The sequence below is a fragment of the Notamacropus eugenii genome, chromosome 6 (genome assembly GCF_028372415.1).
Source record: "Notamacropus eugenii isolate mMacEug1 chromosome 6, mMacEug1.pri_v2, whole genome shotgun sequence".
NCBI lineage: Eukaryota > Metazoa > Chordata > Mammalia > Diprotodontia > Macropodidae > Notamacropus > Notamacropus eugenii.
Window position 1 is genome coordinate 28,708,024 of NC_092877.1, and position 17,594 is coordinate 28,725,617.

The 17,594-nt window shown below is 37.1% G+C and overlaps 1 protein-coding gene across 2 annotated transcripts in view; it reads right to left on the reverse strand.

Annotated features, from left to right (window-relative positions):
* NELL1 (neural EGFL like 1) overlaps positions 1–17,594 on the reverse strand; it is a 905,733-nt gene that overhangs the window by 170,615 nt on the left and 717,524 nt on the right. For both annotated transcript variants that reach the window (XM_072619341.1, XM_072619340.1), the window contains exon 15: positions 1,400–1,495. In XM_072619341.1, the coding sequence (XP_072475442.1) occupies positions 1,400–1,495 (96 nt within the window). The remainder of the gene's footprint in view (positions 1–1,399; positions 1,496–17,594) is intronic.

A 17,594-nucleotide genomic window follows, 5' to 3' on the forward strand; every position in this document is an offset into this window, starting at 1 on the left:
TTTCTCCATAGGTTTGTTTTGAGAAAAGCAATTAATAAATCCTTATATAATAACAATAGTCCTTTGTGGTCCATATGACGTAAAGTCTAGAATGCCAAGGAATCACTTAAAACCAAATTTTAAACAGAAAATGTGCTAAAGAATAAAAGATTTTGGAGGTAACAGTCATTATAAATACCCTCTGAGCTGATTTTAGCCATGGAAGGCAACGTCCTATCCAATAATGTTCACTTATGTCAAAAATCCATGATTTAACTATCACAGACGATAAGAAACCTCTAACAACAGTAGAGAGATTGAACGTGCTCTGTATGGCGATTCAGCACAGGACAAATGTACCCCCTCTCTCATCAGTATTAGGGCCAAACATCTAAGAGATCATGATTTTCGCAATTATATGTTAGCTCTACAAGTCAAGCAGCAATTTTCCATAGTAGACTGGAGGCATTAGCACAGAGGAATGAAATGATCTGGATTATTTTTCCATTTGCCATAAGAACTCTGCATCCATGCATTTGTTGGCATCACAAGCAAATGAACATTTGCACAGAAGCTAGATGATTTTACAGAAAATTATGGGGCTGAATTGCACCAAATATTACAAAATGTAAACCCCTCATTTGCTGCAAGTGGAAAGGTGCTTAGGGTGGCACAGTATGAACTCAAACCAATACTAATTGGCTGACATTATCAGTCCCATGAATGATAATGTTCCTAACAAACTAATATTGGAATAAAGTCGCAAGAAGGCCAATAAAAGTGTCAGTGGTGTTATTTAATGTGCATTTTTAGCAAGGAGCAAGGGCAGCTCATTGAGATTCAGTTGACACAGCAGATTGTTATAATACCAAACAGCCACTTGTGTTGCTACCCAATAGACAATAAGAGGGGCAGGTCAGTTCATCTAGCTTTATCTCTAATTAGTGGTAAAGATGCACACTGAAAACAGTGGCAGGAAGCAGGCTTGACCTTGTTAAATTAACCACATTTGATAGAGGGCAAAGAGAACAATGCTTTCAAGCCTAGAAAGCCCATCCATGACACAGTCATCCACAGTTACTCACCTAAAGAGAACATTCCATATTCCAATAAGGAGGACCAACCTTCCCCTTATAGCACAATTGTGTCCAACACCTCAATCAGGCCACATATGGGCCACAATATTTCCTAGCGGGCCTAAATCAGATGAATATGAAATTGGGAAATGAGACAAAAATAAATTAAACATAATGACAACATGTTATTTTCTGAGCCAACATGTGGCCACAGGAAGCTTTATGTACAATTTAGTGGCCCCTGTTCCTCTTTGAGTTTGACACTACTACCTGACAGCACATTCTACTTTCCCATAACTTTCATTTCTTATGAACACAGATCATTTTCAAAAGAGTTCTGTTACCTTTTTCGCAGTGAGTTCCTGTGAATCCAGATGGACAGAGGCATTTGTTAGGGGCCACGCATGTCCCTCCATATCTGCATCCCTCTTCACAGAAGGCTTTAGAATAAAACAAATGAATAAGATTTTTAAAAAATATATTAATTAATACCAATTTTTAAAGTGCTATGTAAAACTGTGAAACATTAACTAAACTATTAAGTTGAATTTTATTTCGTAAAATTGATTTTACACTTATACTATTTTTTACATATTACATTTTGAAATTTAAAATAAGTGGATGAAGCAGATTAGTACAGTGGGAAGAGCCTTGGACTTGAAGCCAGGAAAGACTGTGGTTTAAGGTCCACACCTGACAAAATAACTGTGTTATCATGGGGAAGGCGCTTACCTTTCTGAGACTCAGTTTCTTTATGTATACCTACACCTCATGGGGTTGTTGTGAGGCTCAAAGGAGATATATTTATATAAAGAAATTTATATACCTTAAGTTAATATTTAATTGTTTAATTTTTATTTATTCTTTGTGCTGTCTGGAGGTGTGTTTGGATTTGTAATTTCATGGTATAGAGAACTCTCCAAAAGGATATTAAAGATTTGCCCTTGCTCTATAAGTTAGGGTTTTAAAGAGCTATATGGAACAGCAGTCAGTCAAGTGACCAGCCCAGGGTCACACAACCAGTATATTTCACAGGGAAGACTTACATCTAAATCTTCCTCCTGATTCCAAGAAGACTCCCTATTCATTCTGCACTGCTTCTCACTACATGAACGTAACCAAGCTGAAAGGAGTCTTAGAAGCTACTTCATCCAACACTTAAATTCATATACAAGGGAAGGAGGTTCAAGGACATTAAGGTCCTGGATATGATAAGTAGCATATGAGCATTGAGTCAAGGGCCATCTCCTTGTTACCCATATATACTCAAAATTGGAATGTTCTAATCATAATTTTATAGATGCAAAAATGGAGACACATGAAGTTAAATGGTTTGCTTTCATTTACAGGGTGTGTAGAAGAACCAGGATGTTTAGCTCCTAATTCAGTGTTACTCAGCAGTTTTTCTTATTATTTTTTCTTATTTCTTATTCTTTCTTATTACTATTATTTTCTTTACTAACTTTCCAAAAGTTCTCATCATTGCAATAATATGTTTGATTATAGATAAGGAAACTGGCTAGATAATAAGACCAAATTATCTTATTTATTCTGATTTCTTTGCAATCAAAACCTCTATGAACATAAATTTGTCCCACTGAGAATTTTTATTGGCCTACACATGGATAAAATATAAAAAAATGGCATATCCTGTAGACTGTGTTATATAGCATTATTAGCCAGACTGTTCTATTCCTGGGCATTTTACAATTCTATAAATTCATGGCATTGACTCTTAAGATCATGCCGAATCACATAACGCTTTCATTGAATCATAGAAGTTGAAGGAAATTGAAAGATCATCTAGTCCAGCTCTTACTAGAATCTGGAATACTTTCAAGGATATTCCTAACAAGTGATCATCTGTATTCTGTTTGATGATTCCTGTGACAGAGAGCTCATTTTACTAAAGCAATCCATTTCACTGCTTGGCAGATCAAATTACAAAGTTTTTTGTTTTTTTGGTTTTTTAAATTTGTACACTGTCAGCCTCTTTCCATCTGTATCTTAACACTTCAAAAATTTGGAAACAGAGGTTATGTCCCCATTTAAGAATCATTTCCCCCCTGGCTAAAAAGTTCTGATCGTAATGTTAATTTATATACATCTGCCCTGTTTGTTCTTCCTCTTCTGGAGAGGTTATAAATGTACTTTATAAAATGGGTACCCAGAATGGAACAGATTCTCCAGTTGAGCTCTAATCTGGATAGAAACAAAGATCTCACTTTATTCATTTTAGTTTTTATACTTTTGTTAAGAAATGTAAGATAATGCTTTTTGGACTCCTGCAGCACACTGCAGACTCATTTTACACTTAAAGTCAATTTAAACATCCAATTTTTTTTCACATAATATTCTATCAACTAAGTGGTCTGAAGGTTTTATGAAGTACCTACTATGTGCTAGGCACTTAGGAAATAATGACAAATATCAAACTTCCTGTTCTCAAGAAACTTATATTCTGTAAGAGGAAAATAGTGTGTATATATGTAGGAAAAAAAGAAAATATATGATCAATAAGTACGAGATATTTGATAGGAGAAAGGTTCTAACAGCTTGGGTGGATTAAACAATACTCCATATAGAATTTAGTCCTTGGACTAAGCTTTGAAGGGAAATGGGAACTCTAATAGGCATAGAGGAGGAGGGAATATTTCCAAGGTGTGACAGGTTACCAGCACAAAGAAGTAGCAGCCATATGCCATCTGGCCACATATTCCCTATGATTTATTTTGAGGGTGATACTTTTAACATATAGGTAGACCTTTACTATTAAGTCATTTCATATTTTCCTGACTTATCATTCTAGTCTGTTGAAAATTTTGCAGATCATAATTTTGCTTTCTGAGGTGTTAGCTATCCCTCTAAATTTTGTGACACTTTAAAATATGACAAAGCCTGTGTATATGGTTTCATCCAAGTCATTCTTAAACCTATTGAACAGAAAATTGAAGACAGAGACTTGTGGGACCTCACTAAACACATCCATCCAGTTTGACATCCATCAGTTATTCGATATTCTCTGGGCCTGATCATTCAGATAACTATCAATTCACCTCATCTGTTCTCCCCTCTGTCTTGTCCAAATCATATCATAATTATTTCTGGAAAGATGACATCTAGTATTAACATCAGAATTGATACCATATAGTCTGATACTCAGGAAAACCTGTCTTTCTTTAATTTTTTCATTACTTCTCCTGGTCTCAAAATGTCTCAGAGTTCACAGAAAGTAGTTTGGCCATCACATTCCCAAGATACTTCTGCATTCAGGCAGCAGCCCATACAGAGTAGATGACGAACTCATTTAGGGCAGGTATATTATAATTTACAGAGCTTTCCTTGGGTTTTTATTCCAGTTCATCTGTGATACACACACACACACACACGCGCACACACACACACGCACACATGCACATACACACACACATATATATTCTGTTTAAAATAATTTTGATAAAAGAGAATATTTAAAATAGGAGCGGGCCAGTTCTGATTTCTCTATGTCGTTTTTTTAACCATTGTTTACCATTTTAATGATTTCTCCCTTAGTATTCTTACTGTGGTGGCCAACTGGTCTGATTGCTGAGCTCCTCTAGGATCCACTACTTTGGTGAGGAACTCAGCCATCCTTTATGATATTCCCCAGCTGCAAGAACCAGAAAACATGCTCTGATCACTTGACTCACGTATGGAACTTCTGCTGCGGGCCCTTGCTGCTTTGGCTGCAGGTCCCAGGGACAATTGTTTCATGAAGGGCCCAAACTAAGCTTTACTGCCTGGCTATTTTCTAGTCAGATGCCTTGGCACTGTACATTTCCTTATTCTTCACTTCCAGATTTAAAATCAAAAAGAATGATAATCAAATAAATCCTACCATTGCCCTTTGAAAAGGCTGTGTGAATAGCCATCGCAATATTTCCATTGTGCAAGCCTGAAACCAAAATACCCCTTTCTGCACAGCAGTCTTCTAGCTCTGTGTGTTGTCTGTCCCTATCAGAATGTTAGCCTCTTGTGGCAAAAGGCTATATTCACCTTTGCCTTTTTGTTTCCCAAGTGTTCAGCACAGTGTTTGATACGTAGTAAGTCCCAGTCAAGCAGTAGATGCATCCTGTGTCCTTTTTCTGAAACATGCATTTGTGTACACTGGCAGACACTCAGATGCGCACGTGCACACACACACATGCACACACTTTTTGTTGTCCTTAAAAATTTCCTCAAACTTTAACTCATTTGGGGCTTTACTCTTCCTAACATTGGGGTGGAGGTTAATTCTAGTGTTTTATTACCTTCCTCAGTTTCATGTTCCTGTCTGAAAAACAATGTTTTTGGGCAATATCCTCTTTTGAAATCTGAGCTCATGAAATGCACTCTATGTCACTGTATTCTTCTCTTGAGGTACCAACTTTTTTTTTTTTTTAACATCAATGAATTATTTCAATGAATCACCAAAAAATTACATTATGCTCAGTAGAATTTTTGTATTATTTTTCTTTTATTCTCTTTTAAAAATAGTCTATATATAATATTGATGATAATTATTGCCTGGAATAACTCAGTCTTCTAAACAGCTGGATAACAAAAAGGGAGCTATATGAACACAACAAGGAACTTAGAGCAGAAGATGAAGACCCAGCAGGGCCATCTCATCCAGACCCCTCATTCTATGGAAGAAGAAACAAAGGCACACAGATATTAGGGACCTTGACCAAGGTCATACAGGTAGCTAAATGCCACTGATGGGATTTGAAGCCAGGTCTTCTACTGAATCACGTGTTATTTCTAAAACACACATATAAGTGAATTAGAGTAGTGTGCCATGTTTAGAGCAAGAAAATTGGGACTCAAGTCTTGCCTCTGGTGACCAAGGACAGTACAGTCTTGACCAAGTCACAAGGCTTCCATGGGATGGCTTATCTACTAACTAATAATTCTATTACCTACCTTGGTAGAGTCATTCCTCAACGGTGCTCAAAAATCAATAAACATTTAAGTACCTACTACATGTCAGGCTTTGTGCTACATTCAAGGGATAGAAATCTAAAAAAAAAGCAGTTCCCATCCTCAAGGAGCTCACAATGTAACAGAAGACACTGCTCAAAAGGAAGAAGAAATGAGGGGGGAGGGAGAAGGCCTCTGGTATAAGATCATGCTAGGGAATTTCAAAGAAAGTCAAAATAGCGTAACTGGTGGTTCATGTGGAGAGCATCTATCTGTGTTGAGCCCCCAGAGCTCACGACCCTGCCTTCTGGCTAGAGAGTCCAATCAGGGAGGCACAGAGTACTGATGAGATGTAAGTACCAGGCAGGATAGTGAAATTTTTCAGTGATGAGTTCGCTGGGGAAGCTGTTGGAGAGTTCCAAAGAAGTTCAAAGCTGGTCCCCAAAAAGGTCATCAGCACATATGGATATGGGCTAGTATGGCCCAATGGATAGAGGGTCAGGCCCGGAGTCAGAAAGACTTCTTCATTAGTTCAGATATGGTCTCAGACACTAGCTGTGTGACCCTGACAAGTCACTTGACCCTGTTTGCCTCAGTTTCCTCATCTATCAAATGAGCTGGAGAAAGAAGTGGCAAACTACTTCAGTCCCAAGTGGAGTCACAAAGAGTCAGATATCACCACCGAACAACTGAAATATGTATTTTCCAATTATCAATTGGTATGTTGAACTTTAATGGGGTGCTGAGATTACACAGAGCATTGAGGTGGGTAGCATTTTATTTTTTATTGCTTCTGAGAAAGCTTCACTGTAGCCAGGTGAATTATGGAATCCTAGCTGTAGAGTTGAAAGGGATCTTGGAGGGCATTTAATCCAACCCCTTCATTTGGCACATGAAGAAGCTGCAGGTCATGGATGTTGCATGATTTTCTCATAGTTACACAGGTTACAAGTACAGAGTCTGAATTTGAATTCAGGCCCCATGACTTCATGTGTAGCCTACCATGATCAGATATCTTTCAACTGTACCAAACTGGCACCATGCAAAAGATTATTTTAATTTTTACCAAGCACCAGGCAAAACAAAGTGCTTCTGGATCTATTACATCTGTAACTTGAAGGTAACAGCACTTTTAGACAATGGGTGAAAAATAAATCTCACCTAAGGATGATCACCAGTTTCTACATGATTTAGTGCTGCTGGATGAGGCAGCTTTTGCATTTTCCCCTGCTAAGGGAAAGCTTCCTTTGATCTAAGCAGAAGACAGTATATATTCTAGTACTCCAAGTTCATTTCCTGTTCTGAGCGCGTTCACAATGATCGCCTCTGTAAAAACCTTGCCATAACAACTGTGTTTTTCAAAAGCAAATCCAAAAGAAGTCATAATATAGACTGTACTCATAACGATGACTCTTTTCAGCCTCTCTAAGATATACATTGTTCTTTAGATGCCCAGTGGGCAGCTGTGAGTGAAGTTATAATAAATATTTAAAGAGCAGTCTTCTGCTGGAGTTAATAACTGAATTACAAAGAGTTTCTGGGAGCCAGAACCAGAGATGGGATATTGGCAAAGGGAAGTAACAAATAATGATAACAGTCTCCTAGGGCATTTGAGCGGAAGCAACAATTGAAGCTTATATTCCTAACCAAGACCAAAAACCGTCTGGGACCCATCCTAGGGATATAGCCCATCAAACAAGTGTTACAAGCTCTTTCAGAAAAATAGAAAACACCTTGGGGAGTCTATCCTATTATTTCTGATATAATCAATAATAAATTGAATTTTATCCAATTCTGAAATGAGCATTAGAGAGTTTATTCCATTCTAAAATAATAGTGAGGGTTTGAAGAGTAGTAATTTAAATAATCCATTAAGAAAGGACTGTACAGCACTTCAGCCAAACTGGCACTCTGAATAGGAGGCAAACTACCCTGCTCCAATAGACTTATTCTAGCAAAAACTTGAAGTTCATACCAGATTGAATAATGATACAGACACCCAAATTAACTATGAAGGACCTTTGAAGGAAGATATTCTCTGCATCCAGAGAGAGAACTGATGAATAGAGGTATATATAGAATAATTAAAAATACACACATATTTTTGTCTAATGGGAGACATCTGTAAGGTGAGGAGAGAGAAAAAGGGGGAAACGAGAAAGTTACATGATAACTTTATTATATATTTAGAAAGAATAGCAAGTTATGTGTAATTTGCAGTTTCGTGTGCAATCATCTTTTTTATTCTACTGTGTTATGAAAATGCTTGTGTTATTTCCTAAATTAAAAATAAAGAAATAATGATGATACAAAAATCCAATGAGAAACTGTGGTGAGTGACTTCTTCTGTCACAGCATTGTACAAGAGTCCATAAGCAGGTAATGTGAAAGCCCCTCATTCCCATTTCCTACCAGTACTACCATAGGAAAGCCACCAGAGCCTTTCAAGAAAGTGTGTGGCCTGCCAGACCATAGTAGAAGGCAACCTGAGTAATCTGTAGGGTGGATGCCTTGGCAGAGGAAAGGGCAGAGAGCAGTAATGGCAAACACCCAGCAGCTCAACAGGACTCAGGCAAGGGCATTGTAGGCCCAAGGACCTCAAGATCCTTAGCACCCTTCCTGAGATACTGAATGTCTAGCTCTCTGCACCTCAAGGATCCAAGGAATTCTGACCTTGATGGTGGGGGAAGGTCAACACAAGCACCCGGTTTACCCAAGGTGAGAACAACCAGGAATAAATACCTGGTCAAAAGTACAGCAGGGGAACTGACCCTGGCAAAAAGCTTTCAAATAAAGAACTAAATATGAAGTGAAGAAGACTTTGGTATTGTGTGTATGTTTAACACACAGCGACATTTAGAAATACACTTATAGAGATGTGTATAGCTGTCTAGATAGCTATATTAGATCTAAAATCCTTCAAAAAGGAGACCGTCAACTCTAAAACACCTGTACATAGAGACTGAATGGAAAGATAAATTTTTCACAAGGAATACATGAGAAAGAATGGGACATGAGTTTTTAAAAAATGAAATAACATATTTGAAGAAAAGAGAAATAGCTTAAAAGAGGAAGTGATAAATATTATCTAAGTAAGTGAAATTCTAAAAATGCAAATACATCAAATAGAAATCAATGGCTAAAAGTATTTGCAAAAAAGTATCAGAAGACATCAAAGATGGAATAAAATAGGAAAAATATAAGTTATCTGATATCAAATACAACTGATCTGGAAAACAGATCAAGCAAGTATAAATTTAAATATTTTATGTTAGACTTTGAAAAATACAATAATGCCACTGAAAACTATTTTGAGAAAGCATGAATTAAAATTGCCCAGGTATATTAGAGCCAGACAGCAAAATAAAGATGAAATCTATTAATCATTTTCTGAATAAAAGTCCACAAGAAAAATTCCCAACAATTACATACCCCAAATCTCAAGTATGGCCAAAGAAAATATATTGTAAGCCACTAGGAAGAAAAAGTAAGAGTACTAATGAATTACAGTCAGAATCACACAAAATCTGGCAGTTTTTATCAGAGAAGAGATCTTGGAATATAGTATTCCTAAAGACAAAAGATATAGGCTAATAGTTGACAATAATTTACCCAGAAAAGTTGAGTATAATATCAGAAAAAAAGATTATTTAATGTAATAGAGGACTTTCTAATTAAAGTTCAGAACCAAGTACAATTGTTAAAATATAAGCATTTGAGTTAAGAGAAAACTAGAAAGGAAAATGTGTTTAAATAACTGGGCATACCTGTTTGATGATGTGGTGCTAACGTTATAATAGGAGAAAAAACAATGTCTCCTTAGAATCGTAATGTCTTCAAGTGGTATTGAGGGAGTTCACTAAGATAAATAGAGATCCTGTAGGGTAGATTTGTTCTCTTTTGAAGTATTGGAAAACATAAAAGAGAAGGATGGATAAAAGAAATACACTTAGGTAGAAAAGAAGAAGAGGAACTTGCTATTTCTTATAAAGGGGATGTGTAAAAAAAATCACATAAACATGGGGACAGAGGTACGTGGAGCGAACATCAGAGCAACCTGATTTTACTCTGAAACTGACCGAGAAGGTTTGAATAAACCCATGCCCACAAAGAAACTAATGTACAAATACATCAGCCTCAACAGAGAGAAAAACAGTTATGAAGATGGGGAAGAGACTGGGATGAAGGACAATACCAGAAAAAGTAAACTAAAATCTAAGGGAAGGGCTGACCTGGTCTATCAAACAATTGGACAATCAAATATATTATGAAATAGCATCACACCTTCAGAAGTTGCAAAAGAAAGGATTTCAGACAATCCTGGTCATTATGAAATGATGTAAACTGAGCAGAAACAATGATTTAGGGTTAAACGTTATTTTAAAAATAACTTTGAAACAATTAAAAACTACAGGGACCAACAGTGCCTCCAGAGGACCTCAGATGAAGCATGCTACCCACCTCTGACAGAGAGAACGTGGGAATAAAATGAAGAAAGAAACAGACATTTTAGATGTGACCAATTTCTGGAAATGTATATTGTGTGTATATGTATGGACATATATAGACATATATACATATCTATATCTTCTATGTATATATGTAGACTATATCTATTGACACACATGCACATTTTTGTGGTTGTTCAGTTCTTTTTTTGCCTTTTTAAAATTATTTTAAATAATAAACTTAATAATAAAATAAATTATTTTAAATAAATAAACACTGTTTTCAGTGTTCTACAATCACTTCCATATAATTTAGATTTTTTTCCCCCTCCCTCCCTGAGAGGGCATGCAGTTTTATATAGGTTCTACACATACATTCCTATTAAATACATTCTCACTTCAGTCATGTTGCATAGAAGAATTATGTTATTCAATTCTTTCAGTTGTGTTCAACTCATGACCCCATTTGGGGTTTTCTTAGCAAAGATACTGGAGGGTTTGCCATTGACTTCTCTAGCTCATTTTACAGAGGAAGAGACTGAAGAAAACAGTGACATGCCCAGGGACACAGTATCTAAGGACACATTTGACTTCAGGTCTTCCTGTCTTCAGGCTCAGTGCTCTGTCCACTGCACCATCAAGCTGCCCTCACACATATACATATGTATATGTAGTACATATGTATATGTGGGTGCACATATATGCATATATGTGATATGGAAGTAGACATATATTTATAAATATATATGTGTGTATATCTGTGCATATATTAGATATAATCCATGTTGATTCTATAAAGTCCATATTGCATATATACATATATGCATCACAATATACCTGTACATATATGGATGCACATGCAACTACACATATGTATGTACATATGCACAAAATGCTGTTATATTTTATATATTTATTTTATCCATATACTTAAAATATTTCTTAAGAGTTCTGTTTTTCTTAGCAAGATACTAGAAACAAAGTAGTTATGCATCCATTAGGGAATGCCTGAACAGCATTTTGGTATATTAACATAGTAGAATATTATTGCCCCATAAGAAAGGACAGGTATGAAGACTTCAGGGAACTGTGGAAAAATTAATTTGCACTGATACTGAGCGCAGTAACTGGAACCAGGAGGATAGAAAATAAACTCAATAACACAAAAGAACACATTAAAAGGCATCAGAACTCAGCTCGATTTAATAACCATTCTTGTCTCCAAAAGCCTGACCATGAAACCTACCTCACTGGCACACAGTAGGTACTAATAAATCTTTATTAATTGATTGTTAGAAAGGAAGGAAAATACAATGGCTAATGTAGAATATGCTGGTAGATACGGTAGATGCATTTTACTTAACTGTTCTTTTCTGTCAAGAGACAGATTTGTATGCTCATAAATGTTTAACAACTGCCTTTCCAAAATACACTTTCACATTTAATCTGCTGTATAAGCATTTTCTCCAACATCATCTTCAAGCTAGATAATTATGAAAACAATAATTCAGATGGTGACATAGTATTTCTTTATTTCTGAGGCATAAATTGTCACACCAAAAATTTAATGATGGGCTTTCATGAGCCAGGTCAAGTAGGTTCTAGCATCTATCTGGACTGGAAGTGTATTGGGGGGAAAACAGCATTTTTTTTTTTTTTAAGCATCAGTAAAACTTTTGTTTGTTAGAACAAGCAGGGCATATCCATTTGATCTAATTTTAGTCTAATCTATTCAAAAAGCCATTCAGCTTCCATGTGACAGTTCAAGCTTTACACCCTCAAGCTGTGTGTTCCTTAGTCTAGGCTCCTCTCCTGACTCACTTTTCTCACCATAATCTATGTATTTGTATGAAGAAATTTAACTGTGTCAATTACTCACATTAACTCCCCCACTCCCAACCAAGTTTCTCTCATTTCCCATCCTCATCTCTCACTTAAAAAAGAAAAGTACAATCTCATGGGTTCAAACTAATAATGACTTTTTCCTAGGGAGAGGAGGTTAGAAGTCAGGAGGAAGTGAATGAATGTATTTAGAAATTACCTACTCTGGGTAATAGAAATAGAGTGGAAAATAGGAGAGAAGTTAATAAGGATATCAAGGCAAGACCGTGGGAGTGGCACATGTACTCTGCATTTGCTTTGCGAACCTAAAAAATCAATGAGACGTCATCTGAACTACTCAGGCACTTCTTGGAGTAATTACATTTTTTAATAAGCCCATCAGCCTGTGGTTTTCTGGGTTGCTGCTGTGTTGGGGGCCCTTCAGCAGCACGGTTTGTCATAAAATAATGGAATACTACAGTTCTCTTCTGAAATATCGAAATTGTCCTAGCAAGCGGCTTTCCACTAATCCTGGATGGTTAACATAAGCATGATAAATCTAAGTGAGCCTTTCTATGCTGGAGCTAGCACCCAGAGCTACTCTGAGGAAGCATGGCTTCTGAAACTGTTAGAAGATAGAGATATGAAATACTAGAGAGCAGTGGGGCTGGATGCTGGCGCTGGCAGCCAAGAAATGAGCTCACAGATTCAGTTAATCCACTGTGGTGAGCCCCTGGTAAGACAAAAGACAATGGTGCCATCACCGTGAAAACAATCATCTTTGACATTCGGTGTGCCTGAGAAAGTCGAGGATTCAGAGCCCAGGGAGAGGAGTTCAAATCCAAGCTTCAACATCTCTTATCTATGCATGTAACCTCGAACAAGTCACAAAAGCTTTCTGGGCCTTGGATATCCGACTCATCGATAAAATGAGAGAATTGGACCCTTCCACTCCAAATCTGTTATCTTGAAAGCTGTCCAATCCAAAGAGAAATTACCAAGCACCTAATACGAGCAAAGCATTTTGGTAGAAATTAGGGACTTAAAGATAATTTAAAAGGAGAAGTAAGCAACAGATTTCAGGGAATAAAAAGCAGGACATGTTGTTAGGAAGGTCGGAGCTTAAAATCTGCTGCAGCTGTGTATTAGCTGTGTGACTGGAATGTCAACTTCTCTGTGCCTCAGTTTTCTCATCTGTAAAATGAGGAGAATGGACTTGATAATCCTAAACTACCTTCTGTCTCTGAATATAATCCAGCTAGGGGAAGAAAAATAAAGCAGTCCTACCCTCTAGAAATTGATATTCTCTTTGTGTGTGTGTGGGGGGGGTAATATAAAAACATAAAAAGTACATATAAAAGATAATTACCCATTGGCATATCTGTGCATATATACATATATACAATATGGTTATAGACACGTATGCATATAAACGTGCACATACACACATACATAGCATATGGCTACAAAAATCAGTACCTTTTTAAGCTCTGAAAGCTTAATACACATGTATGCACATACGTATTTCCTTTCAGTCCCATCAGGTTCTCTCAGTACACTTGTGTATACACACACACACACACACACACACACACACTCACTCCATCAGTCTCTCTCCAATTTGGAGGGACACTGACTGCTAAGGCAAAGTGAAGCAGTGTCATGTGTGGAACATGAGTCAAACAACAGAAAGACAAATCTTGTACAAGAGCCTGCTTTTAGATAACAAAATTTTGCATAGGTGATATTTCTGAGATCTGACTTCTGGGCAAACAAAATACAAGATAGTACTTTAATCTGAAGCAAAATTTTCATCTAAATTTCAATGGTGTTATACCCCTACTAGGTCTATATCCCCAAAGAGATAAAAAATCAAAAGGAAAAGGAGGTACATGGACAAAAATATTGATAGTAACTCTTTTTGGGGGCAAAGAATTCTAAATTGATGGGATGCCTATCAATTGTACTATATTGTACAATTGTACTATAAGAAATTCTACTTTTTTGTACTACTATACCATAAGAAATGATGAGCAGGATGCTCTCAGAAAAACCTAGAAAGACTTGCATGGGCTGATGCAAAATGAAATGTTCTGTGGACAAAGTAACAGCAGTATTGTAAGAAGATCAGCTGTGAGTGACTTAGCTATTCTCACAACAAAACAATCCAAGACAATTCTGAAGGATTTATGAGGAAAAATGATACCCATCCCCAGAGAAAAAATGGATGGTGTCTGAATGCAGATTGAAGCATACTTTTTTTTAACTTTCTTTAAACAATTTGATTATTTTTTAAACTGAGTTTTAAAACAATCAGTGCTATTGATTTCAACTGAATTGTCCTGCCCTCAACATTGGAGTGAACTTCAGCAGCTTCCTCATCTTCAGTGTTTTCCAGTGCTTTATATACTTAAAAGCACTTTCTCATTCATCATCTCAGTGGAGCTTCCCAATAACTTTGTGAGTTAGTCCCTTATTATCCTCATTTTATATATGGGAAAAGTGAGAGAAGTTAAGGGTTAGCCAAGACCACACAACAAACCAGTGAGACACATGAGACTGACATCCAAGTTTCCTGACTGTCCAGCAATCGATCAATTACTATACGTGAACAAATAGCTGGCCTTCCATAGTCTTGAAAAAGTATACTTGATCAATATGCATTTATTAAGTCAGCTCCATTTGTCAGTGACTGTTAAGCACTGGTGATTCTTCAAAGGCAAAAAAGCAAGTTCTTGTCCTTCAAAAGCTTATGTTGAACATAATTAGGTGGTTTTCATATATAAACTCATTGACCTTCACAATAGCACTATGAGATGGGAAAGGTAGAAAGTACATCCATTTTACAGATGAGAAGACCAAGGAAGTGTAGACATTTAAAAAGCAAAATCCTGGTTCATATGAAGAAGGGTAGAAGGAGCACCATGCTTTTATTTATATTGGACTGACACTTTTACTTTTGAAAATTTTATTTCTTTTAGTTAGTATTTTGTTGAGTTAGAAAGGTTCAAAGAGGACTTCCGGCCAAGAAGATACAAAAAACATACGCATTTGACCTTTCCTTGTCTACTTTCAAAGTCAAAATGTATGATTCTCTTTGGTTGGCATGACTGATTAATGACTGCTGTCTCCCCACACGTACCCTCTGGGCCTCTGGTTTCCAATACTTGCTCATTATCTGTCTTTCTGTAATTTTAGCTATATCTCATCTACAGCATTGCCTCTCTCATTCATGTGCTAATGGTAGTTTTGAAAGCTGTAGGCTCCAATCCCTCAGAATATGAACATTTATACCCTTGGAAGCAGCAGCCACAGCATAATGCTCATTTGACAGAAGGAGTCTTATCAAAGGGGGCAAGCTGGGCACAGGCGCTCAGGAGGCCTGGGGTGGAGTCTTGGTTCAATCGCTTCCCTCTCTGGATCTCAATTTCCAATCCAAAAATGAACACCACATAACCTATTTCACAGAGTAGTTACAGAATAAAAGTAGAGGAAATGAAAAACCACCTTAGTACTCCTAGAAGAATCAGATGATCTAATCCAAAGCTTCCAGTGCTATTCATGAGATAACTTTATTGAGTAAATGGCCTACTGAGGGTCAAGGAAGACCTCAGTTCAAATTCTAACTCTGAAACCTAATGACTGTGTAACATTTTATATCAATAACATCATGTGTCCATTACATGGCATACTTTATCAACCAGTGTCAGATGTTCATTTTTCTATTTTTTTTTTTTTTATACATGGTTAAGTAAGTGGCAGCAGCACATTGTGGATAGAGATGGTCAGGAAGACTGGGTTGGAGTCATTCTTCTGACACATGCTGAAGGTATAACCATAGGCAACTCATTTAACCTCCTCATGTCCTAAGCAACAGTCAAAGACTACAAACTACAAATTGTTGACTTGCATTAGATAAGAGGAGAAAGGAATTTACATGTATTTGGAGGGTGGGCTTCCTATATTGTTGAAATCAGATGCCTGAATCACACCCTCCTCTCACAGAGGAAGGGTCAATACAAGTTAAAAAAACTGACATATGTCACACAGTGACAACTCAAGGAACATACTCTAAATTCTGCCATTAACCTCCATCAACATCTCCGTCCTAAACCATATTCCCTCCAATGATCTTATATTTCTTACTCCCTGCTCTTCATTTATTAAATCTTTCCCATCTTTTAAGGCGCAGCTTAAGTTTCATCTTCTTGGAGAATCAATCTCCAAAATACCCTGATCAACACTGATTGCTGTCTCAACCCCAACTTCCCATAGCATCCCACATATTTGGCATCTTTTTTGGATAAAGTGAGTTTCCTCCTAGTGGGCAGTGATAGAGTTCAGGAATTTAGGACCCACTTTGGGAAGCAACGCAGTAATACCTACATTATCCAGAGGCCAAAAACTGAGCAACAAGTATCACCAAATCTAAAAGGAAATACAGCAAAGCAAACGATTCGTGAAGTGAAAAGGTTGCCTTAGATCGTCTTGAGTAAAAATAAAAATAAACAAGAGAAGCAAAAGACACAAAATGATGAGCAAAGATCTGACCACTGATCCATTCTACTCCGTTGCTATCAATGGCTAGTGATAATGAGAAGAACCAAACCATTCCAAATGAACGTCCATAAACCCGCAAATGGTGAAGGCTAGAGGAGTGGGGAAAGGAATATAGCAGTAGAGTGGGGAGAAGGACAGGGAAGGAGTCTAATCAGTGACTAGGGGGGATGATGATATTAATAATATCACAGTCAGCATTCGTAGTTTTCAAAGTTCTTAACAAATACTATCCCATTTTACCCTTACAACCACCTGGTGAGGGAAGTACTTTTTTATCCTTATTTTATGAGGAAAATGAGGCAGAAATTTTTTTAATGACTTTCCCAGGGTGACATTATTAAGCTTCTGAGGCCGTACTTGAATTTGATTTGAAGTGCAGCATCCTATTCACTATGCCACCTAGCAAAAACCACGCTAATAGTAGAAAAGTAGACAGAAATGAGAAATGAGTGGGGGAAGCCTTCTTTGTACGGCTAAGTAGCAAACCTGAGTATTTTTCTCTGCTCAAAAATCCTCATTGCCTCCCTCTTAACTCCAGAGGCAGCTGGTGGTGCAGTGGATAGAGTGCTGGCACTGGAGTCAGGAAGACAGATTTTCGAATTTAGTCTCAGCTGTGTGACCCTGGGCAAGTCATTTTACATCTGGTCACCTCACTTTCATCTGCTGTAAAATGAAGATGATAATAGTACTTCACTTTGCAGGGTTTCTGTGAGAACCAAATGAGAGAAGATTTGTGAAAGTTGTTAGCACAGTGCCTGGTATACAGTAG